A 27954-nucleotide genomic window follows, 5' to 3' on the forward strand; every position below is an offset into this window, starting at 1 on the left:
TACTGGCAAAATTCAAGGGATTTATTTATTTAGATTCATCAGTGCACTGTGGAATCTGTGGAAGCCCTCCCCCCAAAAATATATTTACTAGTAGAAAGATGAAGACAAATCCAGGTCAAAAGGTGCTCTTCAGTCTTTGGCCAATGCTGTCATATTTAACTGTTTTGAAGAAGAGTTAGGAACTAAAACTTAAGACCATCAGGAACTTTATTTTGCTGCATGACAAACATCAGTTTTCCTTCTGAAGAAGCCTCAACAATCAAATTACAATTGTAGCTTTCTGGAACCTGTTTATGTACACATAGGAGTGTTTTGTAAACCCCTGTTAAATCTTCACTTTAATATTCAATCTTTTCAATTTCATCCATGTCATCTGGATCCAGTTGCTTAATCTTGCTGTCTGAAAGAATGTGAAAGGACACAGTGGGCAAGTCAATACCATTTCTGTAAGCAGAAAATCCATGAATTCTATCCAACCATTCATTCTTAATTACACAGTGATAGCACTTTTAACCAACAAGATGCACTTACAGTAACTTCTTTGTCAGAAACTTTGCAAAGACGACTAGAAATAACAGAGAAGGCAATGAGATGTGCTCCATCACTGTACTGATGAGGTGGCCCTGGATTCTTGCAGACTATGCCCATACAGAAAGGTGCTAAAGCAGGGCCTACACACGGACTATAAGCAATCTCCTGAGGTCCGGGCTAACTGAATAAATTTGCAAATGCTCATCACCTGGATTGCAGTGATGAAAAGTCTGGCCACAGCAACTTTTAAAGCTTGTTAAGCCAGAGAGATTTATGAACTGACCCTGGGGTGATGGTGCCATTGCAGTAACTAAAGTAAGGTGATATTCTAAAGGTACCTTCACATCTTCCTGAGAACCACATAATCCCCATAAACAAACCCAGCTTAGATGGATGACACCCTCCATCTGTTCTCCCTTAGAAGGCCATGAACATCTATCTAAGTTATGGAATTAGAACCAGTACATAAAAATCAGATTCTCTTACATTAATTTGAGTAATTATTCTACCTTCATCACAATATAGATCTATATCCACATATGTATCTCTGTGTATACACAATATCCTTCAAATGAATACCCTCTGTGGGGCAGCTAGGTGGCACTGTGGATAGCGTCCTGGCCCCAGAGTCTGGAAGACCTGAGTTCAAATTTAGTCTCAGATACTAGCTGTGTGATCCTGGACAACTCATTTAACGCTGATAAACTCCATCCTCTCAAAAAGAAAAGAATTCATTCTTTCCTATTAGGCTTGTCACTTCTAAGATTTAGTAACTAAGTAAAATAGTCAGTCCCTGACCAGCTGCTTGATACTACCTTGGGTACTTCTGAACTTTGGATAAAAAGGTTACTCCAAAATACCTAGTCCACTATTTCAACTGACTATCTTATCTTTCCTAAAAGTGTGTTTGTTAAAATCAATTTGGAATTATGCCCCCAAAGTTACAAGATATGCATGACCTTTGACCCAAACATACACATCTTATGCCATAAAATGATCAAAGAAAGAAAAAGACCCATATGTATAAAAATATTTGTAGTGGCTCTTTTTGAGGTGACACAACCAGAGACCATTCAACTCATATCAATAGATTAACAAACTATGTATTCATATAATATTTATAATATTCATATACAATTTTAGAAGAACTTATGAAAGGGATAATTTCAGAGAAACTTGGAAAGATTTGTATAGCCTAATATAGAGTGAAGGGATCAGAACCAGTGAGCAATATATGCTCTAACCACGCATTTTATTTTATTTTTTTGGTGGGGGGGAGTCCCAAGGCAATCAGGGTTAAGTAACTTGCCCAGGATCACACAGTAAGTGTCAAGTATCTGAGACTGGCTTTAAACTCAGACTCCCCTGACTGCAGGACTGCCTCCACTGACTCTATTCACTGCTCCTGCTAAGCACATTATAAAAACAAACTTTGAAAGACTAAAGAATTCTGATCAAGTTGATGACCAACTAAGATTACAGGAGACCAGTATATGAAGCACTCTGCCTACTACCTAACAGTGGTTATAGACTCGAGATGCAGAATGTGACATGTGTTTTTGGACAAGGCCAAGATAGGAATTTGCTTTGCCTGATTATGCATAATTGTTGATTATGCATAATTGTTACAAGAGTTTTCCCTTTTTTCCTCCCCGGGGGGATGGTGAGGTTGCATCAAGAAAAAATAAATGTTTCGAGAGCTGAAAAATGTAATTAAAAGAATATTAAAAGTTCAAGTCAAGATCTATACAATGAGACTGAGATTGCTTTGTGAATGAATCAATACTTATCTGCTATGACTAAATGTTACTTTGTCTCAACCAGTCCCTAAGTATTTGTTAAGCACATTCTGTGCGCCAGGTGCCATGCTACGTGCTGGGGACAAAAAGAAAGGCAAAAACAATCCCTGTTCTCAGGTCAATTAGTATTGGTATTGATATGCTTCTTCTAAGGTCCTATTGCAATGTCTCACTCTGGGTTCTCAAAGCCTCTACTGGCAGAAAACCTTAGAGGTCCTACCAAGCTAGAAAGGTCTTAAATAAAAGCTTATATGAGAACCATCTGAACTACACAGAGAACAGCTTGTCATCAAAAGTTTGGTCACCAGGTATTGCATTATTTTGGCCATAGAAAGTGATAAAAATCTGCTGGAGTAGGTAAAAAGTGCAGGATGTGTCCACACTAATAAAAGCATACATTTTTGTATAACTGAAGAATGATGATACATACACAGGTGGGTCAGTGCCTGGGTACTTCTTATTTTGTGGAATATTATGCTCCTTAACTTTAAAACACTTGTCACTTAAGGATCATGAAAGCCAGTTACAATGGCTCTGTCTCTGGAATGTGTCAGCAAAATCCACACTTGCTGCCTGACTCCAGTTCCATAGTGTAACAACATTTTTTGGTGGCAAACTAATCTGAATCTTCACAATCTTTTGTGAAGTAAGTCTCTTGATTCTAAATTACATACCTGGGTCTTGCTAATGATATTATCTATAAGTGTATATATTGTATATATTTGTTCTTTTCAGCAGTATTTCATTTCACAATTATGGTCTATATTTGGGGACAGGAATGAGGCAAGAGGAAGGAGAATATATTTGAACTATGACCAAAAAAGATATAATTTACTTTATGGAGAACATGTTACTTACTGAAGTGATCCTGAATTTTAAAAAGTAAGGGCAACTTATTCACTTCAATCATGTTGAAGGCAATGCCCTTTTTCCCAAAGCGGCCTGTTCGTCCTATTCGATGGAGGTAGGTTTCATAGTCTGGTTCACCAGTTTGGTTTAAAGGAAGATCAAAATTCACAACAATTGTGACTTGTTTCACATCAATGCCTAGAGAGACAAAAAAAGAAAGAGGAAAAACATTGACAAGTGATTCTGACTAACAAGTCCCACTATTTTTCCCAGGAGAAAAAATTGATAAATGACCAAATATTTTATGCAATTATCATTCAATGGGGAAGCCAAGTTTGCTTTCAAATAAATTAAATACCTATTTTGGATATAGCATCTTTAACAAAGCTGGATTAGAAATAGATAACTGCTAAATCTGTCTATAAGGTAAATACGTATGGAGGGGAAGTCCTAAACACACCTATAAAGCCAAATACATTAAAGTATTCCCTTCCGGTGCTGAAGTGAAAAGCATGAAGCCATCAACTTAAATTCTCCTTTCTCAAAGAATGCATCCATCTGTGTTCTTCTAGGCCCACAGTGGTTTCAGAGGGATGAATGAGAAGACTGCAGATAACAAAGATGAAGAGTTTAACCTTGAGGATAAACCTGGAAAGAATGCTTATGAGAACCTGAAGCTTTTGCAAAATAGCCAATATCTCTATATCTAAAAGAACAAAACAAAAGTAAAAAAAGGATCAAAACCCACACCTCGAGCACAGACATTGGTGGTTATAAGGACTTTCTCTTTCCCATCACGAAATCTCTGGATGATTGAAGCCCGCTGATCAACTGTCAGCTCTCCACTTAACAAAGATACTTGGTGGCCATCCTGCATCATCTCCACAGTTAACCATTTTGCATTTCGACGAGTCTGTTGAAAAATAAACCAAAAAATACTTCCATAAGGTTAAGGCATAGTTGCTGTATAAAATGAAGGATGTGAGATAAAAAAAGATCCTTTCATTTCCCATTAACTCTTGTAAACCCTTTAGAATATGCTTTATTGGGGCACCTAGGTGGCTCAGTGTGATAAAGCACCAGCCCTTAAGTCAGAAGGACCTGAGTTCAAATATGATCTCAGACACTTAACCTTTCCTGTGTGACCCTAGGCAAGTCACTTAACCCCAATTGCCTTAGCAAAAAAAAAAAAAAAAAGGATATGCTTTACTGATTTACCTTTCTCCTACATCAAAAACCAAAAGACAGGCCCAATATGATAACATCTTACATTTGTCCTGAGCTTTACAGATGTAGAAATGCTTTGAAAATGTAATATATACGAATGTATGTGTGTATAGTATACACACATATACACACACATATGAGATCAAAAGTCAATGAATAAGTGGTCAAAAGATATAAAAGATCAATTCTCAAAAAACAAAACAACTACAAACTATTTTAAAGATTGTTCCAAATCATTAGGAAGAGAAATTTATCTTATCTTTTTAAAAACCCTCTCTGAGGCTTTACCTCATGCCCAGAAAATTGTCACAGAAGATATAATGATTATAACAGTGTTGGAGCGATAATTTAAAAAAAAAGAGAGAAGTACACTAATATACTTTTGATTAGCTATAAATTGGTTTAGCTATTTTGGAAAGTAATTTTTAAGTAATGCTGAAGAATCTGACTAAAATATCCATACCTTTCAATTTATATATTTTAATGCTAGGCATATACCAATATAAAGGAGGTCAAAGATGGAAAAAAAAGTCCTATATACACTAAAATATGGATAGCACTTTTTGTAGTTATAAAGAACTGGAAACAAAGTAGATGCCCACTGACTGGGGAATAATTAAATAATGGCACATAAATATGATAGAATATTAATGTGCCATAAGAAATGATAGATATGAATCTGGGGAGGTACAGGAACATTTTTATGAACTGAAGCAAAGCAATATAAGTACAATCTAGAAAACATGTGACAAATGTAAATGAAAAAAATAAAACTGAACACTGTGTAATTATAATGATCAATCTTAACCCAAAAGAACTGAAAAAATGGAATATTTCTAAAGCTTTTTGAAGCTTTGAGGAGGTGGGAGATTGTGGATACAGAACACTACATACACTATCAGATTTGGTTAATGTCTTGGTTAGTTTTGCTAAGTTGCCTTCTCTCCCCATTCTCCCACCTTTTTCTTTTCCTTTTTCTTATTTTCATATTGTATCACAATAAAGAGGACAATGGATGGAAAAGGGACAACTTTGGAAATGAAGGAAATATGCTATCACTAAATTTTTAAAAAGTTCTCTCATTTGTGTCTTACTATAACTTTGTGAGGTTGGCAAGGTGGGTATAATTTATCATCTTCATTTTTACACCTGGAAAAATAACTGTATATTCCGGTTAAATAATTTGTCTAAGATCCTATAATATTAAAGCTGGCACTAACAGTCATGAGACTGATAAAACTTCTTACTCCAATAATCCAAAGGGATATTTTGTAACCTTCTATGGATAAAGCATTAACTTTTTTTTTAAACAAGTGGCATTACATCATTGTTTTTAATGGTTGGCAATGAAATGGTTAGACTATAGCCCTCTATAGTTGTTGCCAGTGCCTAGTTTCAATATTTGAGGTAAGTTAACACTGCCAAGGAATCTCCCATCCTTTATAATGCTTCCTTTTGTCTTTGTTAACAGCTGCACATGGCCCTGAAGCACAGGGACTTGCCACAGAAGAGGGCTCAGGAAGGAGCCAGAGTTGTTGGGAAAGGAGAAACAATGTGATTTTTTCCCTAGTTTATATTGTAGAGAGTTTATATTGCAGAGTTTATATTATAGTTTATATTGTAGAGAGGATAGAGAAATGTCCTCTGCAAAGGGGCAGGCAGGCCAAACTCCAAGAGTTGTTCCTTACAGTTACTAATAACCACTCCTTTCTCCATCAGCCACAAACTAGGAAGCTATCTTCTCACTTATATTTCTGGCCTCTTTTGGTGGCTCTAATCCAGGCAAATTTAAAACTTCCCCCAAACTTGGATTTTTAAAATATGTATTTTATTTATTCCTCAATTACATTTAAAACAATTTTTAAATTATTAAGAAGTTTTGCGTTTCAAATTCTATCTCTTCCTTCCTTGCTTCTGCCTCCCCTCGATAATAAGCAATCTGATATAGGTTACACATGTACCATCATGTAAAACATTTCCATACTATGTTGTACAAGAAGACTTCATTAAAAAATAGAAAGTGAAAGCTAGCATGTTTCAATTTCTATTCAGAGAATATCAGTTCTTTCTCTGGAGGCAGATAGTATGTGTCATTAATCCTTTGGGACTGTCTTGGATCATTGTATCGCTAAGCAAAGTTAAGTCATTCACAGTTCTTCATCATATGATATTACTCTTTCTATGTACAACATTCTCCTGGTTCTGCTCAGCTCACTATAAATCAGTTCATGTAAGTCTAGTTTTTTCTAAAATCATCCCATCATTTCTTACAGCACAATAATATACCACAGCTTGTTGAGCACTTCCCTAAATAATGGACATCCCTTCAATTTCAAATTCTTGGATATCATAAAAAGAGCTGAAGCTTGGATTTTTTGAAAAAGCCTAGTGAAAAAAATCAAGGGATAATAGAGGAGTCTGCGTGTGGTATTTCTATCATCTACTGTCCTTATTTGGTGAGAAGTGTTCACCAAAGTGAATTAGAAAAAGACTGGAGGCAATTAACAGTGCAGTTAAAATGACTATTTACCCTTCCCCTCTAACCCCAATTCCCAAATGGTTCTGAGAATTCAGTCTATGACCAAGGAACTGTATATCTAGCTTGGTCATAACTGAAATACTCTTTGGACATCACTGATGTCAACTACTGACAGCATGACCCCCTTAAGGCCTGGAAAATGCCTGAACACTATTCCCTTCCAAAATTATTGGAAATTATGGAAATTACTGGAAATTATTCACTTTCTCATCCTCTTCTGCAGTCAAGAAGAACCTCTATAATTTTTCCAACCTGTTCCACTGAGTTTGTAATGGGCTCTTTGAATACTATCCATGTCACAGGAGTGATATGATCAGGGATCCTAGTTAGGTCTAGTAGTACAGGCCCAAAGGTTGGAAGCTCTTGAATTGGGCTTTGGTTCCCACATCTGTCAATACATTCATGGTAGTATATTTATCTCCCATCTCCAAAAGGATGCTGACCAAAGCCAGGCATCCAGAACTGTGGCTGCTTCTGAGAAGGTCTTGTACTTTTTCTCATTGAAGAGCATCAAATAAAACTCCCTGGAGAAGAATTTATGTGTTCCAAGTATAAACTGTGTTGTTCATCTAGTGAAAGTGGAATTGCTTCAGCCAGTAAGGTTAATACTGAGGACCACCATTTACCACTATCATCTTCTACATCAGTGAACTCCACAATGGCAGAATGTTCCTTGTTGGTGATGCTTGTCGACATGCAGGTATTGTAGACCAGGACCAAGGTGGGGTCATACATAGCCTAATTGCACATAATGATGCAGGGAGACTGGTGGTTCCCCGGGCAATGGGATATATAACACATCCCAATTGTACGGCCAGTTGTACTGTTGTTACCACCATCATTGCTGTGTTCCTGTCTTGGCTACATCTATGGCTCCTGTTAACTTACTCTGCACTGAGCACTCAGCCCTAGCTTAAAGCTTCCAGAAGCTTGGCTGCAGGAGAATCTTAATTGTTCCATACTTTTAATAGTTTTACTAGCTACTGTGTCCCCAAAAAGCATCACTTAGGAGTCAAACTTGGGCTTAATGAGGTCAAGAATTCTATGCTGTTTGCTTTTGTACCTCTAGGGCCTAGCGTGTGCTTTGCACACAGAAGGCATGTAATAAAGGTTGAACTGTTAGTGAGATTCTCAATCTATCACTAGGTCTGTATTTAAGGCTCTTCCTGCCTGGTAGAATCTGTAAGACTTGGCACTCTGCTGATAAAGTTTTTGAGAACCCAGATTTACCTCCATATGGTTCTGGAATAGAACTTTAATGAAGAAATAAAAATTATTGCTTACACGTATTTATAAAAAAGTCTTCGAAACTTGTGTATTGGGTTGTTAGAACTAAAGATTTTAAAGGTGCTTTAACTCATCCATTATATAGAAGAGGCCAAGTGCCTGATCTTTTGACTTCAGCCCTGCCATACCTCAAAGACTCCTCATTTACAACAACCCCCCAGAAATAGAGGGGGAGGGGCAGGGTGAAGAAATGGGCTTCCAGAGGTGAAGCACGGCTTGCTCAGAGGCAGCCTCCTGTGTAGCTTCCTCACCTGCCCCCTGTCTTGGCAGAACAAGCTGGAAGGGCTGTTTTTGCTTCAGGACTTTAATTTTTTTTTTTTTTTTTTACAGAAATACCTTTTGACTTGCCATTAGAGAGTACAGAGGTACAGAGAGAATATGTTCCACTTGTGTAGCTCTTCAAACCATTTCTCCCTTAAGGTCCCTCAAGAGCTCCTAGCTGGGAAATTTATCTCTAATTCCCATGTGTTCAAGTCCTGGCTTTTGCTACTTATGAGGCCAAGAATGTACCTCATTATGTGCTTCCTTGATAGAAAGATGTGAAATTTATAAACCAACACATTATCCATGCCTGTATGTTATTTTATGCTCAGAACTTGTCTGAAGAATTTAAAAAAAAAAAGAATCTCCTCAAACTATGATGGGTGATATGGTATAGAAGGCACTAAACTTGTGAAATTCTCTTCTTTTAGAATCAAAGAAATTTATCCATGTAGGAACTGGTCCATTAAAGCCTCCTGACCTCTAAAGTTCAGTTTCAGTATGAGGTACCACATCCTACACCTGACAGCCTGACACCTGGCCTTGGGGGACGTGACTAGTAAATATTAAAGCTAAGTCCACATCTAGAATCTTCTTCCAGCACCAAGGACAGTCAGTTTTTTAAATGTTTGCGGGTCCCCACCAGTTAATAACAACTTCCTCCCATAAACCTCCTAGAATTCTTTATTTGTATCTCTCTGATGTACTTTTCATGTATCAATATCAGTGTTTCTTATCTCCTTAATAGACTGGAAACTGCATGAAAGCAGGGTCATAATTTAGTTAAACCTGATATGTCTTGACACCTAGCAGCACAATGTTCCTCACACAGTAATCATCATAATAGCACTAAGGTTTGCAAAGCATGTACATACATTCTCATTTGGTCAGTTGACATTTGATATTCTCCACATTGAATTGCAAATTTTAAGATATAGGGACATTTTTGGAATAGGAAACTTTTAAAGTTTTCTTCAAAGGTGTATTTTAAAAGTTACACTTAATAATTTTTTAATCTCACAGAAGATTTTATATTAATCTCATTTAAAGGCAGTTTTGGTGTAGTGGAAAGAACACTGGTTCCTGAATCATGAGAGATGGGTTTGAACACTGACTATAGCATTTATTGGCTGTGTGAATTTGTGTTAAGAGACCTCACTGGGCCTCAATTTCCTTCTCTTTAAAATGGAAAGGGAGATAAAATTTGTTTATAGTATTTTTGTGAGATTCAAATGGGATACCGCACATAAAAAATGCCACGTAAGTATAATGAATTATTTGTACTGATTTATGGATTTTAATTATTTTATGTATAGGATAAAGTGATAAAATATGAAGGCCAAATACAATTTCCCAGAGGTTCTTGTTATAATGCACATATATAACATAGGAACTGGAGGGAGACCCCTGAGGAACAACTTTATCTTTCTCCCATTGGCACAACTTCACACAAATTATCAGATAAACTACTTGTCATTTTGGGAGGCTTGGAAAGCATGGTTCTGCAATATCATTTGTTCATTCTTGAAAAGGACCATATATCAGGAAGGTGATGTCATGACTTGCAAGAGAATTAGATTTTAGTGAGGAAGGGCTGTGCTGTGCAAAGTCATTGGCCTCACACTCTCCTCTGGAACCATCTGGGTCCAGGAGCAAGTTATAGATGAGGACTACTAGAGATGGCCCTGAAGCAATGGGAGACCTTGGCCTTTTTAAACTAAGGTCTTCTAACAGGATTCAGTTTGACTGAGGCAACACACATTCAGTGATTAAGGCTGGGTAAGAAAGGAGGCAAAGAATGGCCTCTTTTACCAAGTCAAGAAAATAAACCAAAATAAACAAACAAAAAAGCCAAAATCAATCTGGGATTTCTGGTCAAAGAAACAATTGCTATTTACACTCACTCTGAGGCATCAGAGCCCAAACAATGAGCAAGTGAGGCTTGGGTGGAACCTATTGTTGGTCATCAGAGACAGAGTGATCTGTAAACATCAAGATAACTTGTGAGGTTTCAGCAAAGTGTATATTCCTTTGGGTAGAGCAACTGTAGGGAAAGATATGATTCCTTATATGGATAGAGGGAGAAGAGGGAATTAAGAATGGAAGGGAGAGAGGGAGAGAGAAAGGAAGAGAGGGAGGGAGGAAAGAAACCATACTGCCCAACAAAGACTGGCCAGTTGGGTTCCCAATGAGGCAGCTACTACTCCTCACAGATTGTTGTTTGTCCTTCAGTCTGGAAAGGGACGGTGACATTAGAAAGTCATGATGTCACGACTTGTAAGTGAACCGAATTTAAATGAGAGAGGGCTGTGCAAGGTCACTATCCTCACTCTGTCCTCCAGGGCCATCTGGGTCCAGTAGACAACTATAGATGTGGACTACTGGATTCTGTGATATAAGGCAGGTATGAAGCACAGCAGCAAGCCTCAGAGATGGGGGTGGGAAGGAGATTGTCAGACAGGGGTAGTAACTAGTAGAAGGTAAGTGCCTTGAAGGCAAGGGCTGTTGCTTTTGTCTTACTTCCAATCTCTGGCAGGGAGCCTTAACTAAAGTACCTATTCCACAACAGCTTGTTGGACTGAACTGAATACCTACAGAGAAGAGACCCAAGGGGGAGCCCCAGTAGGGTATGGGTGTAAGAGAACCAGGTAAACTCTGCTTGCTTCTAAGACTGGCAATTAATTGTAGTTTTTATCCTGTCATGAAAGAATATTCAATTTCTTCATATACTGTTTATGATCTACTACAGTTCCTAGAGAATTTTCTTAAACTGGTAATCTAGTAACCCTGTCAAAGAAAGGAAATGATTAGTCTGGCACGATTGCAATTTGACAGTCTCCCTGTAAAGCCTGGGCTCATCACTGAGCATATGCAGGCAAATGAAAACCAAACAAAAGTTTATACAAGTTATAATTTGGGTACTACATTTTAGAAAGGACATTGATAAAAGAGAAACGATACCAAGGAAGGTGACTAAGAACATGAAAGGGTTAAAATCACACCATTAAGATCAGCTGAAATAACTGGGAGATTTAAGTCTCCCAAGGAAGAGATGAAGCTCAAATTGTTTTCAAGAACAGGTAGAGCTGTTATATGGAAAAGGGACTTGAATTAACAGAAATGGATAGAAGTTACAGAAAGGTAATTTTTAGGATTGATGTCAGGAAAAATTTCCTAACCATCAGAGCACTTCAAAAGCTGAAGGAAAGGTATTGCATTTTACCAAACTAAGGGTTTTCATGCAAAGGCTGCTTGATCCACTTATTGTCTCTTTAGATACTATATGGCTAATGGGGTGCCTTCCAATTCTGATATTCTGTAATGCTGCATGCAGCATGTGAGGCAATTCACAGATACAAATTCATTTGTATGTTTTAGGTAAAAAGATCCTTTCAGGGATTCAGTCATATGTATATGTGTGTATATATATATATATATATATATATATATATATATACACATACATACATACATATGTATTATATATCATACTGCCTCTCCTGCCACCCAAACACTTTGCAGGAATTCATATTTGACTTTCCTATTCAACTCTCCCATGCTGATTTGGCTCCATTTCAGCTCATTATTCAAAAGCTGCCTGGGCATCCTGTTGCCATCCTACTTTCCCACACTTATAGACCAGTCAGGACCTTGAGACACCAGACCATTCAATAAGTTGTTGCATGCACTGGAGATAAAAAAAATCTAGCTTCTCACCAGGCATCATAGGGAGCAAAAATGGGTCAAGATCAAATCAGCCTATTTTTCTTTCCTGTGAACAAGTGAGCACTAAACTAGTTGGAAAGATATAGTCCAACCCACAGAATAGCAGAATAGGAAAGGAGAAGGAAAGCAGAACTGAGCAAGAATTCTGAGATGAAAAATGCCCCAGTTCTGACCTACCTTCAATTCCAGAAAGATTGCAAATTTAGTAAATATGTTTGAGCCAGGTGTGTTTATACATGGCACAACACTGAGGAACTAGAGAAATCTGCTCACACTCCTTCAGAAAGAATTCAACCCAGCCAGTGTTACCTGGCAAAAGATGATGGCCTGACCAATGGTGATGCCTCCATAGATGTTGCACAGGGCTTGATATTTGTCTTTTCTATTATCACATAGAACATAATATTGTCTGATGTTGTTCAGAGTCAGCTCTTCTTTGCGTAGCTTGATTACATTAGGATCAGGAATGATTCGCTCAGCAAACTGCCACACGGAATCCTCAAAAGTTGCTGAGAAAAGTAGCATTTGGCATTCGGGCTGTAAAGCTCTGTAAGAGAAGAGGCCAGTTACCTGTGTATTGCCTTTTTCACCTTTTAGAAGCAGCCTGGAGAAGGCCGAGTTCCACCCTCACCCTCTTTTCAACAAATATTCTTTCCAAAAATGTCCCATAGAATGCAACAAGCTTGCCAAGAAATTCCTTATAGAGAATCAATAGGTCTCATCTGCACTGTGGGGCAGGATCAGATTTCTTTATCATAAAGACCCATTAAACTCGTTAACAAGTTTTGGTTGAGAAAATGTCAAGTCAAGGATTCTAGGAAGATGGCAGAATAAGGCATTTGGCTCTCCCAAATTCCCCCATAAATAATTTAAAATAATGCCTCAAAATGAACTTTAGAACAGCTAAAATAATTAAAAGTTGGGGTAATGCAGTTGTCCAGCTTGAGATAATTCTGGGGACATTAGGACAGACTTAGCGTCCCTCTCCCCCCATACTCATTTCAGATACTTTTGATCTGACCCATGGATGGGGTGGGGGTTAGATGGCTGATCAGAGTAAGACTGCAGGGCTCTTTGCTGGCACTGGACTTGGAGCGTACATGTGATGACCAGACCCTGCCCTAGGCTGTGGTTAGGGGTGAGAAGTGGGCACACACTGGAATGTGTGGTTGTAGAGGAGCGAAGGCTCTGCTGCCTGCTGTCACTTGTAAGAGAGAGGAGTTCCTGGTTTGGATTCCAGGGCAGAAGGGCTTACAGCCTCTGGAGAGAACTAGGAAGTAAGAACATTTTTTGTGGCAGTATTGCTGGGGGCCCTGAGTGTGGCTGGGGCAGAAAGAAGTACCTGATTTTAGGGCCTCAGGTAGAACTCACAGAACAACAGCATAAAAACTGAAGGTTGAAGCATTATTCTCCACATCTGTGATGAAAGCTGGACTCTAACATAAAGTTAACAGCCAAGAAATAAACCACTAAAAATGAGTAAGCAAAAGGAAAAGCATCCAACCATACTTGGTTGTTATCTATGGTGATAGCAAAGATCTGGGTTCAAACTCAGAAGAAGACAGTAAAGTCAAAAATGCTACTTCAATTTCAAAGAAAAAAATGTAAAATGTCCACAGTCCCAAAATCTTGAAAGAACTTAAAAAGGACTTTGAAAATCAAAGAGGAGAAATTGAGGAAAAATTAGGGAAAAAAAGATGCAAGAAAATCAAGAAAAATATGAAAAGTCAACCAATTGGAAAAAGAGATTTAAAAACTTATGCAGAATAACTCCTTAAAACTTAAAACTGGGCAAGCAGAAGCTAAAGACCCTGATATCAAGAAATAAAACAAAATCAAAAGAAAGAAAATAAGAAATATCTCATTATAAAAACTGAAAAAATGGATCAAAGACAGACAATGTAAGAATTACTGGACTACCTGAAAGTTATGATCCAAAAAAGAGCCTAGACATTATATTTCAAGAAATTATTAAAGGGGGCAGCTTGTTGGTGTAGTGGATAGAACACCAATCTTTAAGTCAGGAGGACCTGAGTTTAAATCTAACCTCAGACACTTAATACTTCCTCGCTGTGTGACCCTGGACAAGTCACTTAACCCCACTTGCCTCAGCAAAAAAAATAAAAATTAAACAAAATTGAAGTTTTAGAATAGAGAGTAAAACAGAAATTGAAAATATTCACTGATCACCATTTGAAAGAGATGGTGATGAAAACTCACAGAAACATTGTAGCTATATTTTGAAGGAGAAAATACTATAAGCAACTAGAAAGAAACAATTTAAATACTATGAAACTATAATCAGGATAACATAAAATTTAGTAGCTTCTACATTAAAACACTAAAGGGTATGGAACATGAAGAGCAAAGAAGCTGGGTTTGAAACAAAGAATAATTTACCCAACAAAGCTGAGTATAATCTTGCATGGGGAAAATCATTGTTTTAATGAATTAAAGGACTCTCATATATTTGTAAGGAAAAAACCAGAACTGAATGGAAAATTTGGCCTACAAGAATCAGAAGAAATATAAAATGATAAATACAAAACACCAATTATAAAGGAATTATTAAGGCCAAACTATTTACTTCTTCTATGGGAAAACAGTATATGTAACTTGAGAATTTTATCATTAGTTAAGTAGTTTGAAAAAGCATACAGAGAAGACTTAGAATTGAATTGAGTATGACGGGATGATTCTTAAAAATAAAACTGAACAGGGAGAGGTAAAAATGAAGCAATTATCTCATACAAATGAGAGATGAATGGAAAAACGGTTGTAGGGGAAGGCAGGAAAAGGTAGGGAATTGGTAGTGCTACAACTTTATTCTCATCAAAACTGGGTTAAGGAGGTAACATATACATCCAGAAGAATATATAATTCTTCTTAACTTACAAAGAAATAGGAGAGCAATGGGATAAGATAAAGGAAGGGCTTTCTGATCAAGAGAAGGGAGGGACTTTTATAAAGTGGCTAGATTAAGGAACAGGAAGGTAAGGAAAAAGCATAAGGGAGGAAATCTTAATAAGAGTGCAAATTAGGGAGGCAATGGTCAGAAATAAACTGAGACATCTGAGGAGGGATTATGTAAAAAGATAGGAAGAGAAAGATAAAAGTGAGAAAAATAGCAATTATAACTTTCAATGTCATGGAAATAGTTAGCAAAATGAATTAAAAAACAGAATTCGACAATATGAACACAATCATATAATGTTTTAAACAATTAAATTCAGATTTAAATAATGACAAGTATTAATTGTTCACAGCTTTTCCCTCCTTGCTTCCTTCTTTTTTAGGAAAGATGAACAAAGTGGGGGGAGGGATGTGGGGGAAGATTATAAGAATTAGGAATGTAAATGAAGTAAAAACTATAGTAAAATTATTCCTTTTTATTTCCCTGAATCTAAGCCCTTGATTCAGAATCACAGAATCTTAAGAGATGGAAATAACCTTTAGAAATGTTGTAGTCCAGTATTCAATACACTTGCTTTGGAAGCAAGATACATTTTTTAGCTTTCAAAGAAAGGAAGATAAAAAGAAAAAAAGGTGTTAATGTGACCATAAGATAATGGTCACCAATCTTGAGTGAAGAAAAAAATTTGAATGACTGAAGATCCTAAGAGGTATCTAGAAAAAAACCTGTGAAAAGACTCAGGGAAGTTCAGAACAACTGTATATATATATATATATCCTGTGTATGTTATCCAGATGACAGAATAGTAACATGAATGACTAGGAAGAGCATAATATAATTATACAGTTTCATGTAAGACTGTACAGAAACATTCAGATACATGACAAAATTGGTAGGGACCGACCATGATGCTGGCTGGCACCTGAAATTTTTCAAGTGCCAATCTAATCTAATCCCCTCATTTATCAGATAAAACAGATTCTAGAGATGAAGCTAGAAGTGACAAAACTAGCTAGAACTTTAGCCCTGACTAGTACCTACGTCTCCCGATGTCCTCTTCAATGCTCTTTTCAGGATCACATTTTCTCATCATTATAACTTTTTCAATATGGAACTAGAAGTTTATGAATATAGGAAACTCTTGGGGTATAAACTCCACCAATGCAGACTTGCGACTCACATATAATAACGTGGTGGTCCTAGAACTTTGCCCAGAGCATTGAGAGGCTGAGTAAATTGCAAGGGGAGCCGGCTGAGCGTGTTTTAAGTGTCGGACACAGCGGGGTCCCAGGTCCTCCCTACCTCAAAGACAATCCTTAACTGATGTGGGCGCTCAGATAAGTATCCCTGCTGCCCGCTGGCATCAGAGCGCTCTCTCCATGTATTTGCCGGAGGAAATGGAGGACACAGGCACAAACTCAGGACAAAGCCCAAATCCCAAATCCCCACAGCCACAGCCCGAGCCTGTGTTGCCCCCTAGTGTCAGCAAAGCAAAACTGGAATGGCCTCTCGGGACCTTTTTCTGGGTGAGTGAAAATAGAAAGAGGCATTTCAAGAGTCACAGGATTCAACAAAGCCCCTGCATAAAGTGAAAACAATGAGAAGACAATGGGAACGCCAAAGGGGAGGGCTGGAGAAGGATGAAGTCCGCAGCACACCCATCCAGTTCTGGGACAGAAGATACAGGGGGAGACGCAGGGCTCCGGGATTACCTCTGAATTCGAATGCTTTGGTCTGAGAATCCCTGGGTATCGATCATCACGTCTGCTTCATCCAGGACAAATACACGAATCTTATCCAAATCTATTACTTTTCGTTTAAAACACCAATCTAAGACAGTCCCAGGGGTGCCAATTATAATTTGTTTGGTTATATCAGTGCCTCTCGGAGCTAGAGGGGAAAAAAGATGACATTTTTTTCCTTAGATACAGTCTCATCTTTCATAATACCCAACTGTCAGCACACAGCACTGAACTGCAACTTAATGAAATGAGTTCCAAAATCTAAAAGGTAAAAAACAAAACAAAACAAAAAAAAAAAAACCTTCCATTTTTGGTTTTATAAACAGTCAAGATAAACTCCTAGAAACTCAGTTGTGTTAATAACGATCAAAAGAACAGTGTGTAGGTACTAAGCCTATTTTAAAAGCTAACCAGAAAGAAATCAGCTATCTAGGAGCATCTAATTTCCTTAGCTGGCACATACCTCGGTTTCCTCGAACAGCATACATCACTTCCACATCAATGCAAAATTTTCCCATCTGCTCAACCACACGTCCAGTTTGCAGAGCCAATTCATAAGTTGGAGCTAAGCAAAGACACTTTAAGGTAAAATGGAAAAAAAAAAATATGAGCAAAGTTTTTGACAGTTGGAGCTGCAGCGTGTCTGGGGACTGAGGCAAGAAAGAAGAATAGAAATGTCTAGCTGTAGAATTTGAATTTAAAATGTCTACTTTGATTGAAGGCATTTTGGCAGGCAGATTGGGAGATTTATAAGATAAGGAACAAGCTGCTTTTCATATATTCCTTTAGAAAAAGTCACAAAAAAGAATATCCAATGCAATATAACCACTAAGTACTACTATATTTGTAGATGGGAATGGGAAATGCAAAAAGGAAATACTAAGAAGTCATAATATAACTCTAGGCCTTATTTCTCTAACTATGGATTATTACAATCTTCTAACTGGTCTTCCTGCTTCTAGTTTTCCTCCCTTCCCCTCTGCCAAATCTATTATCCCCAATATTCTACTTCCAATTTAATTTTCCTATTTCATGGCTCTGTAAATCATTCTACTGGCCTAAGGCATATGGTTCCCATATGCCAGGATAAAGTCCATGCTTCTTAGATTATCATTCAAGGTTCTTCCAAATGTGGATTCAATGTTATGTTCTATGACTCCTCTATTCCAACTACTACAGTCTTCTCATTGTTTTCATACATGGCACATAGACACCCATCCATTATTACTATGATATACCTGGAGTGGCTTCCTCCTTCTTTATGTATTTAAATCCTACTCTTACATCAAGGTCAAATTCAAGTTGCATTGTTCCACTAAAAATCACTATGATTCTGAGACCCTTTCTCAAACACCCTAGTCTTGTAGCCCCTTGTTTCTGTTTCATTTAGAACTTAGCTTTTTCTATCCTTTATTATTGTTGATTTTTGAACTTTTATGTCCTATCTTCTCAATTAAGGCTGTAAAGCTTGGAGGCTAGAAAAGAACACTAGGTTCATTTCCCTAGTACTTTGCACAGTATAATACTTTGCACAGACTAGGTTAGGAGGAATGATGATGATGGTGGTGTAAATCCATGGCTATTACAGCCAGGGTATTATGATCCTAATATCAACTGGTTTAGACTGAAAGAGGAAAAATGCACCATGAAGATGCTGAAAAATATTTTATATTTGTATCTTAACTTTAAAGCAATAAAACAATATTAATTTTTCTACGTGTGCAAGGTATTATAGAGATAAAAACAAAACAGCTCCTGCCCTCAAGAACTCTGTGTTCTCCTAGAGGGGTACAATGTGAACAAAAATTAGTACAAGATAATTTGAAGTAGGCAAGAGTACTAAACACTGGAGGTGGGGAGGGCTCAGGAAGGATTCATGAAGAACAGGGCACCTAAGCTAGGTGTTGGGAAGGAGTGCATCTGAAGAGCTATGTGAATGAGTGAAAGTGGGCACTGAGATGCCAAATTTAGAAAACAGCAATCTTGTCTAATTAAATGGTAGAATTAAGAAAATAAGGTTAAAAAGATAGTTTGCAGTCATACTACAGGGGGCCCTAAATACTAGGCTAAGAAGTTTGTAGGGAGCTGTAGCTTGATTTTGAACCAGGGAATAACATGCTCAGACCTGTGCCTGGAAAGATCATTTTGACAGTTGTGTGTATGAATTGGAGAGGTCAGAGAGAGGAAGCAGGGAAACTAGTTAAGGGGACTGGGTAATATGTGATGAGGGCCAGAAATATAGTGATATGGATATTGGAGAAAAGGATGAAGACAAGAAATGGTGTGGAGGTAGAACTGCAGGGCCTGGTGACTGAGTGGACATTGGACATAAGGTAGAAGGAAGAATCTAAAATTACTATGAGGCTGTGAACCTTGACAACTGGAAGAAAGGATGCTCTCAGTAGAAATAGGAAAGCCTAGAGGAGCAAGCACATTTAAATGAGTGATAAATTGTTGTGGAAAGGTTGAGCCTGAAATGTTGCTGGGACATTCAGGTGGAGATACCCATAAAGCATTTGACAATGGGGATTGGAATGCTGTAGAGAGATTAATGTCCCATTGTTGCTTCAGTAGTATCTGACTCTTCAAGACCCCATTTGGAGTTGCTTGAAAAAGATACTGGAGAAGTTTGCCATTTCCTTCTCCAGCTCATTTTACAGATGAAGAAACTGAGGCAGAGTTAAGTGATTTGCTTCAAGGTCACATAGCTTGTGTCTGAGGTTGAATTTGAACTCAGGAAGATGAATCTTCCTGACTCCAAGGCTAGTGCTTTATGTACTGTACCACCTAACTACCCTAGAGATTAATAGTAAATATACAGACTTAAAAGTCCATTTACAAAGAGGTCATAAATAGATGAGATAATCAAAGGAGAAAATGTAGAGAGAAAAGTAAAGAGCCAACAAAAGAACCATGAGGAAAAAATATATTCATGGGGGTAAGTAGATAATGATAAACTACCAAAGAAAACAGAATGGTTATCCAAGTAGCAGAAGCAGGAAAGAGTAATGTCCTAGAAATCCCCTTGGTAGCTGTGTATTAGATGAAAAGGAGTGGGGAGAGCTTTGAAGATAGGAGATCAATTAGGTAATAGAATTACCCAGATAATCCTGAACTAAGATGGTTGCTGTGTGACTAGAGAAAAGAGAACTGGATGAAAGAAATGTTGGGGTGGTATAAATCTGGTAACTAATTGGATATATTGGATGAAGGAGAATAAGGAATTAAGGACAATATTAAGGTTTCAAATTTGGAAATGGTGATGCCCTTTATAGAAATGAGGAAATTACATGGAAAAATAAGGAGTTCTACTTTGGAATGTTGAGTTTATGATGTCTCTGGGACATCCAGTTTGAAATAACCAATAGACAGTTGGTGATGTGAGACTAAAATTCAGGAGGACTAGTCCTGGATATATAGTTCTTGGGTTAAGGGTCACACAGCTAGCAAATGTTAAGTGTCTGAAGTCAAATTTGAATTCAGGTCCTCCTGACTCCAGGGCTGGTGCTCTATCCACTGTGTCATTTAGCTGCTCCTGGATATGTAATTCTGAGAGTCATCTGTATAGAGATGATAATTAAACCTGCAGGAGGAGTTGATGAAATCACCAAGATTTTGGGAGACTGTAGAGAGAAAAGAAAATGAACAGTGCCTGCAGTTTGAGAAGGGGGAAGAGGGTTTACACTATTTTCCCCTACTGGCCACTCTATACATCACAAGGGTCAATTGCTCTATCTCACCTCTTTCTTACCTGTGGAAACAGCTCTGAGGCATTAACTCTGCTTAACATCGCCAAGACAAAAGCAGCTGTTTTGCCTGTTCCAGACTGGCTCTGTGCTATAAGGTTCTGGGGCCTACAGGATAATAGGAAAACATTAAGCTTGAAGCCAATCTAAGAAATGAAATAAGCCAAGACTTTTACTATAGCCCTTGGGACTTACGGATGTGCCAGCATCATGGGGAGAGCCATCTCCTGGATTTTTGATGGTCTGTTGAATCCCATTGCATAAATTCCTTTCAGTAACTCTTCCTTTCTATTAAAAATAAATCAAAGACTTACAGGTCTGTGACTAATTTATGCTAATGAATTGTAGGCATTCCCTACATTGGAATATAAGACAATCCACCTATTCCTTCTCATTCTGTGTGGTTTCTATTCCTATTCTCTCACAAATCCCTCATGGAGGATCTGCCCAACATTCTTGAAATCTTCTGAATGGTGAAAAGGGAAGCACATGGCCTGCTCCCCTGTTATTCCTTACTCTGACTTACATGGCCATTTAAGACTTTAGAAAGAAGTGAACAAAAACTAAATGCTGCCAAGTTATTTTTAATGGACATGGACTGTGACTTATCTTTTAAAAATTATTTAACTTTCTTGATGATCCAAGTATATACAAACATAGCTCAATGCAGAGGACCAGAATACTTGCACTTTCTCAATTACTTGCATATATTCACTTGGATTACCAAAAATCAATTATGAATCTGAGAAAGGCTTCCTTGCTAACAATTCAGCAGACCCCACAAGGATATGAAAACTCATTTTATTTACTCATTTTAAGTTAGCCAAGACAAACAAGTTGGGAAGATCAACATGATTCCATCTGTTCCAGGATCTTATTCCAAAATTCAACAGAAATGTTTTCTGAATGATCAATGCTACTATCTCCTTCCATAATTGAAATTCTACCTCAGCAATAACCACTATTGACATAGGACTGTAAGAGTTACAGAATATTTTACATACTTATCCATTTGCTCTTCTGAACAGACTGGGGAGGAAGCTTTTTCCCCCTTCTGACTGGACTTGTGATTTCATTGGTGTGGCGAACTCCCTGTGTGGAAACTCTCTGTACCAATACAGATCAGCACTCCACCTATATGTGGCTTATAGCTTTAGAAAGTTCCCTGGGACACTAACCAATTAAGTGACTCGCCCATGGTCACACAGTTCATATGTGTCAGAGGCAGGACTTAACCCTAGGTCTTCCTGACTCCTCAGCTGGCCCTTTATCCAATATGCCGCAGTAATTCATGAGACAGTAACTTATGTGTATTATCTTTATATTACAGATGGAGAAACTAATGATCAGAGAGTGACTTATCCATGGATACACACTGAATAAGCATCAGAGGCAGGATTTAAACTTGGGTTTTCTCTTGATTCTAGGTCTAGCCTTCTTTCCAGCACATCACAAAATCTTAAGAGCAAAGCAAGATATAAGATTTTTCTCCCTATCAACTGCTATTCAAAACAGATTTAGAAACAATATTCTCATTTTCACATTGAAAAAAATGTCAGAAAGCAAAGAATTCCTTTCTTGATGCCCTGCCCCTTCACACTACTGACACAATCTTTCCTGAGCTATTATTTGGGGCATTTTCCGAAGCTGACCCAGTAATAAAATACTCACAGTCGCAACTCTTCAAATGTCTTTACTGAATAGAGGGGAGAGCTAGGATCCTTCTGTAAGACTTCCACACGGTGAGTGGACTCTACTAAGGACTGCCGGATTAGTTTGTTCAAGAGTGAGTTGGCAGCCAAATCCACTGGGGGAAACAAAATAAAAATGGGACACTGTGGTAATAATAGTATACCTAGTGAACTATTTACACAGAGTGCATCCATATTGAGAATTTACATTTTAATGCATCTGTGGTCATGTTTTCTTAATTAAAATTGGAAAAGACTGGAAAGGATGATACTGAATTAGGAGGCAGCTGTCTTCCTTCTTTTGTGCTACTTATACCTGATCCCCACCATAAGCAAACCCACATCCACCTGAGTCTCAGTTCTTTCTTCCTTCATCCCTTAATGAATAATCCTTAAACCTATTTTTGCTTATCTCACTGTTACTCTATTCTTCTTCCCCCAAAAAGACTTGGGTCGCTCCTGTTTTTTTCTACTCTTTTCTTTTTCTCTTCCTAAATAATTCTCATTCAAAAGGAATTTTTTAATGGAGATTAACCTCACACAAAAGCTGTGGAGAATAAACTAAATAGACTAAAATCAAAATGCCAAATACATATATGCAAATAAACATTTTACCCATATCCTCTTCTTCATCATCTTCAGAAATATTAATGGAAGCACCTGAAAGGAAAAAATATTCCCCCCACCCCCCCAAAAAAGGGAAGGTAAGATATATAAATGTTGGGAAGGTATATACTCTAGCCTCTTCCCCTCTCTTATGTGTTCTATAAGCCAATTAATGCACTGCTTTCATGTCACCCTCCTACTAAAGAATCTGCAATCTCTTCCCATTACTGACAGATTAAATTCTTTAGTTCATCACTTTACATTTGGGCTTGACAAGGTTGTATATACCTGTAATCCCTGTTACTTGGGGAAGAGGAGGCTGGTGGATTGCTTGAGTTTGGGAGTTCTGAGCTGCAAGAGGGCTAAAGTTGATCAGGAGTCCACACTAAGTCCAACACCAATATATTGGGCCCCTGGGAGCACCAGGCTGTTTAAGGAAAGGTGAACTGATCCAGATCAGAAAAAGAAAGGTTAAAACTTCTGTGCCAAGCAGTTTGGGGATTGGGCATGTGAGTGGCTGTTGCACATTCCAGCCTAGGCAAGATGGGGAGATACAATCTCGAAACAAAACAGAAGCAAAACACCTACATTAATTTGGCCTTACCCTCCCTTTTTACTTTCTATTGCTATCCTCTGTGAATTGTGTACTCCAATTATATTGATTTATTCAATATCCTCTGAACATGCTAAGCACATTCCTTTTTCTGTATCTTTGCTGGAAGCATTTTCCTGTCTTTTCTCTGCTTATCCAAATTCTACACCATTCAAATCTAATCCCTTCTATTAAATCACATCTGATCACCATACTTTCTTTTTTGTTCTTATGGCATTTACTACTTGTGGCTTACATTTGACATTTATCACAACTGTCTTACAACATGCTACATTGTTGTTATTATTACTATTTAATTTCTCACAGGAACATTCCTTTTGTTCGTTTGGATATTATACATAAAGGATACTCAAATTTTTGTTGAATTAATAACTTGCACTTATATAATGCTTTAAGGGATATAAAGCACTTTCTATACACCAATCCTGTGAGTTCTGTAAGTAATATTCCTGGTTTACATGTAATATAAGGAATGTCTGTGTCCCACCTAATAAGCCATTATATCCAACTCTCTCCAGAGTTACCAATGATCTCTAAAAATTGACGAATCTAATGGCTCTTTTCCAGTCTCCATCCTTCTAGCTGTCTCTATTGCCTTTGATATGGTAGATCAACCCCTTCTTCATACTTTCTTTTATATAGGTTTTTATGATACTATTTTCTCTTAGTTTTTCTTCTACCTGACTGATGACTTTTCTTCAGTTATCTGTGCTCAATTTTCATTTGCGGTATGCCCACAGAGTATTCCCCAAAGTTCTGTACTTATTCTCTTCTGACTCTATACTATCTAACATGGTAATCCCATGAGTATCCTTCGATTCATCATTCATCTTTCTGCAGACGAATTCCATCTCAACATATACAGAATTAGTCACTTTTTTTATAGTTCCTTATCATAAATTGCCTTTGGGATATCTACAACTGAATGCTTCTTAGCCACTTCAAATGCAACATGTTCAGAACAGAACTCACTCTCTTTCCCCCCAAATCCTCCCTTCTTTTCTGAACTTTTCTATCACTGTTCAGGACACAATGTACACAGCTAATAAGTTCTAGAGCCAGGATTCAAGTGAAACTTTCTAGTCAAAGTCTAGTATTTTTTGTTTACCACATTGTATCTCATGAATGAATCCTATACTTGCATAAAAACTACAAACCAGAAAAATTCATTCACCTGTAAAATTTATATTTGCTAAAATTGCTTCCCTCATCTTTATCTCTTTCCTTTTTTCTAGAACTTGGGCAAATATTTGCCTTAAAAACACAATAAAGTTCTCCAGAAACACCTTTTCCCACAAAAACCTATATAACATGAAATCAATTTATTTTGGTCTACTGCCTGATTTTGTAGGCCTTCCTACATTGCCATGGATTAATCATTTAAGCAATAAAATTTATTTCTTATGTTAGCAACAAGAGTTTATGCAACTAGGCATAATTTAAAGTTAACATTCATCCTCAAACACAGAGCCATCTCCAAAAATGTTTGCCTAAGCAGACAGAGTAATTATCCAAGGCTCAAGTTTTCTTTTAGCTGGGACTGCTATTTTGTTTCCCCTTCCAATTCACTGACAATAGTAGCAGTTGTTCCTGAATGGAATCAAAGCTATGACTGCTTAGCTACAGTGAGGTAAACTGGGATCTTTTGTAGTGCCACAGCCCCCTCTCCCCTGCCCCCAAATGCTTACAGCAGGTCTATTTCCTTGGGTATTTTCAAATAACTGCTATGCCGATATAGCAAAGAATGAGAGATATTTCTCCTCTTTCTCCAAAATGACTTAAGCTGAAGCTGTTTAATTAACATTTTGCTAACAAAATATATGATCAGCTTGAATATTTAATTCAATACTTTAAAGGATGCATTTTTTTTTTTGTCAAGGTGGATATTCCCTCCACTTTTAACTCCTCTGCACCTCACCAGACAGTTGTTTCTCTTGTTTCATGAAATACCTTGGCCAAAATATTCATCACCCTGCTGCCAACCTTCTAGTAACAAGCCTTTCTGAATGTAGCTATGCTGATCCTCAGACAACAAATATCCTTCATTGGAGGCTTGTACTCCGAATGGTATAGTTTGAAAATGTAGCTACCTCCATGTGGGATTGAAGTACTAGAGTGGTATTATAGTCATTTATGCTTGAATTCTCCCATGTAGCACTTTCAAAGTACTTTCAAAGGAGAATTTAATACATTATTTAATTTCAATTTATCCTCATTTAACTCAGAATACATTTCAATTCTCTGGGAAAGTACACAGGATAGGTGGCATGAATGTTTGTGATTAAAAAGAAAAAAATAATTTGGTATCTGTGCAAGTGGAAACAATAACTAGAAGAACTGTACTAATTCCATGAAAGAACTAAGTTTACTCCTGACTGGAGAGGAATCATGGTATGGTGGAGAGAGAACTGGCTTCCAAGTCAGTAAGATATGAGTTCAAGTTCCACCTCTGACACTTACTGGCTGTGTGACCTTAGGAAAGTCACTTAACAGTTCAGTGTTCTAGGAAATTCTCTAAAACTATAAGTGGCAAAGAAGGTACCAACCTGCATTAGTAGAGAGAGCTTTTGCACCATGGAGTTTCCTATATCAGTGAAATCACAATCACAGGTCCATTCCCCAGTCTATTTCTATATTTATTTACTATTTTTGCCTCTCAACTGTAATATGAATTTTTCCTATGGATGCACACGTGTATGCCTTTATACATATTTAAAATATTTAATTTATATGAAAATATATAAATTCCTTCATAAACATATATTTATATATGAATGCAAGTACATCTATAATACAAATAGAAAAAACATATATGTATATATAAATATACAAATTTTCCAAAAGTCTTAATGCAATTTAAACATATTAAAGTTACATATATATATATGTGGATATGCTGATACACACATATAACAGAAAAATATATAACAAAATATATAATAAAGCATATATGTGACAATTATAAAAGATATATTTTGTTATATAATAGAATAAAACCATATATATATTTACACATATGCATATAAATACAGACCTGTCTTATTTTTCTATTTGTTTTCTCAGTGCTTAGCCTTTTAGTAAATGCTTTTTCATTCATTCATATTTTCTTTAGGAAATGTTAATTAATCCTACCTCCTTTGACTAATGTTTTACCCTTGTCCCCAATTTGGTCTGCATCATATCCATGTTCTTGCAGATACTTTGTTGCTTAGTTTTTTTCTTGTTTCATGTATATTTCCATTCTTTTTTTTCCCTCTCAACAACAGCTTCGATATCTTGGAGGACATAGACTAGAGTTTATGGACTAGAGCTATAAGGACATTAACTAGAGTTCCAGTATCTTACAAGCAAGAAATTCTCAAATGGTAAATGAAGGGACACACATCAAATAGCCAATACATTTGCCTACACTTATCACTAAACTTTATCCTAGCACCACTCACCTAGTCCAGGGACTGTGGTACTCTTAAGACCCCGAAGACTCTTCCGGGGAATGAGATTTGATAACTATTGAAAAACATAAATTTCAAGCAGTCTCAACTAGGGAATGTCAGCTCAGTACTCAGGGCTGGAAGGGTTTGTACTTAAAAATCAACAAGGATGCAATGACCCTGACGCGGTCCTAATATAATTAGAGCGGCCTGTAGTCAAGGTTGTCCTAACAGGCGGGAATTCTCTGCTGAACTAGAGAGCTGTCCACATATTTTCTTCTATTATGGCATTAGTCCCAAACTGCAGGGGATCTTTCCCTTGGGGGGTATGGAGATGTTAAACAAGGACAGATCATTGCCGGTAGCTGCTGCTCGTTGGTTTACAGAGTGGAACTAAGACGAGACCCGCAGATAAGTCGGGGCGATTCCAATGTGCACCTTTTTGCACCCCTTTCCTACGGTCTGGGTTCTTAAGACAAGCAGCTTCTTTCCAGCAAGGGCTCCGGGTCATCCCTCACAGGGATGCCCAGACTCGGTCTCCCCTTCCCATTGTCTCCTCCCCAGATACTGTCCCAGGCCGGCTCCTTGGAACGGCGCTTCCTCCCCCCCCACCCCATGGAAGGTCTCCCTCCCACCCCAGCTGCTTTCTGCGCCTCCGGGTGGGTCTCCGGGGCAGTCTTCCTCCCATCCCTCTCGCTGCCTCCTCCTCTTCCCGAACCCTTCCTTCTCCCTCCAGGGTTCTCCTAGCCCCCCTCCCCCAGCTCACCCTGTGCCCTCAAATCCCTCGGTGGTTATCCCTGCTCTGACATTCCCGCCCAGCCCCCAGCCCCGCGTCTGCCCCAGCCCCAGGGGTGGGGGGCCGTTACGTGGCTACTGAGCCGCTCGCTCTCCGCTGCGCTGGCGTCGCCTCCCCAAAGTAACGACGCCATAGCTCCCGCCGCTGCCGCTGCTCCCGCTGCGGCTCCTGCCCCCCAGCACGTGCTTCCAACACT

The 27954-nt window shown here is 38.0% G+C and overlaps 1 protein-coding gene across 4 annotated transcripts; it reads right to left on the minus strand.

Annotated features, from left to right (window-relative positions):
• DDX25 (DEAD-box helicase 25) lies at positions 1-27954 on the minus strand. 4 transcript variants are annotated; one of them, XM_031960933.1, is made up of 12 exons: positions 27829-27954; positions 26975-27038; positions 22928-22972; positions 22293-22428; positions 20817-20909; positions 20627-20729; positions 17339-17453; positions 16846-17023; positions 12529-12766; positions 3930-4092; positions 3189-3377; positions 1-400 (listed from the first exon to the last, which is right to left on the minus strand). In XM_031960933.1, the coding sequence occupies exons 1-12, from the start codon at positions 27889-27891 to the stop codon at positions 339-341; spliced, it is 1449 nt and encodes a 482-aa protein (XP_031816793.1). In that variant the 5' UTR covers positions 27892-27954; the 3' UTR covers positions 1-338. The 4 variants fall into 4 exon arrangements, with proteins under 4 accessions (XP_031816793.1, XP_023355316.1, XP_023355315.1 ...); XM_023499548.2 differs by lacking the exons at positions 26975-27038; positions 27829-27954 and adding an exon at positions 23207-24735; XM_023499547.2 differs by lacking the exons at positions 22293-22428; positions 22928-22972 and having other exon boundaries at positions 27829-27843.

Source organism: Sarcophilus harrisii, chromosome 3 (genome assembly GCF_902635505.1).
Source record: "Sarcophilus harrisii chromosome 3, mSarHar1.11, whole genome shotgun sequence".
Taxonomy (NCBI): domain Eukaryota; kingdom Metazoa; phylum Chordata; class Mammalia; order Dasyuromorphia; family Dasyuridae; genus Sarcophilus; species Sarcophilus harrisii.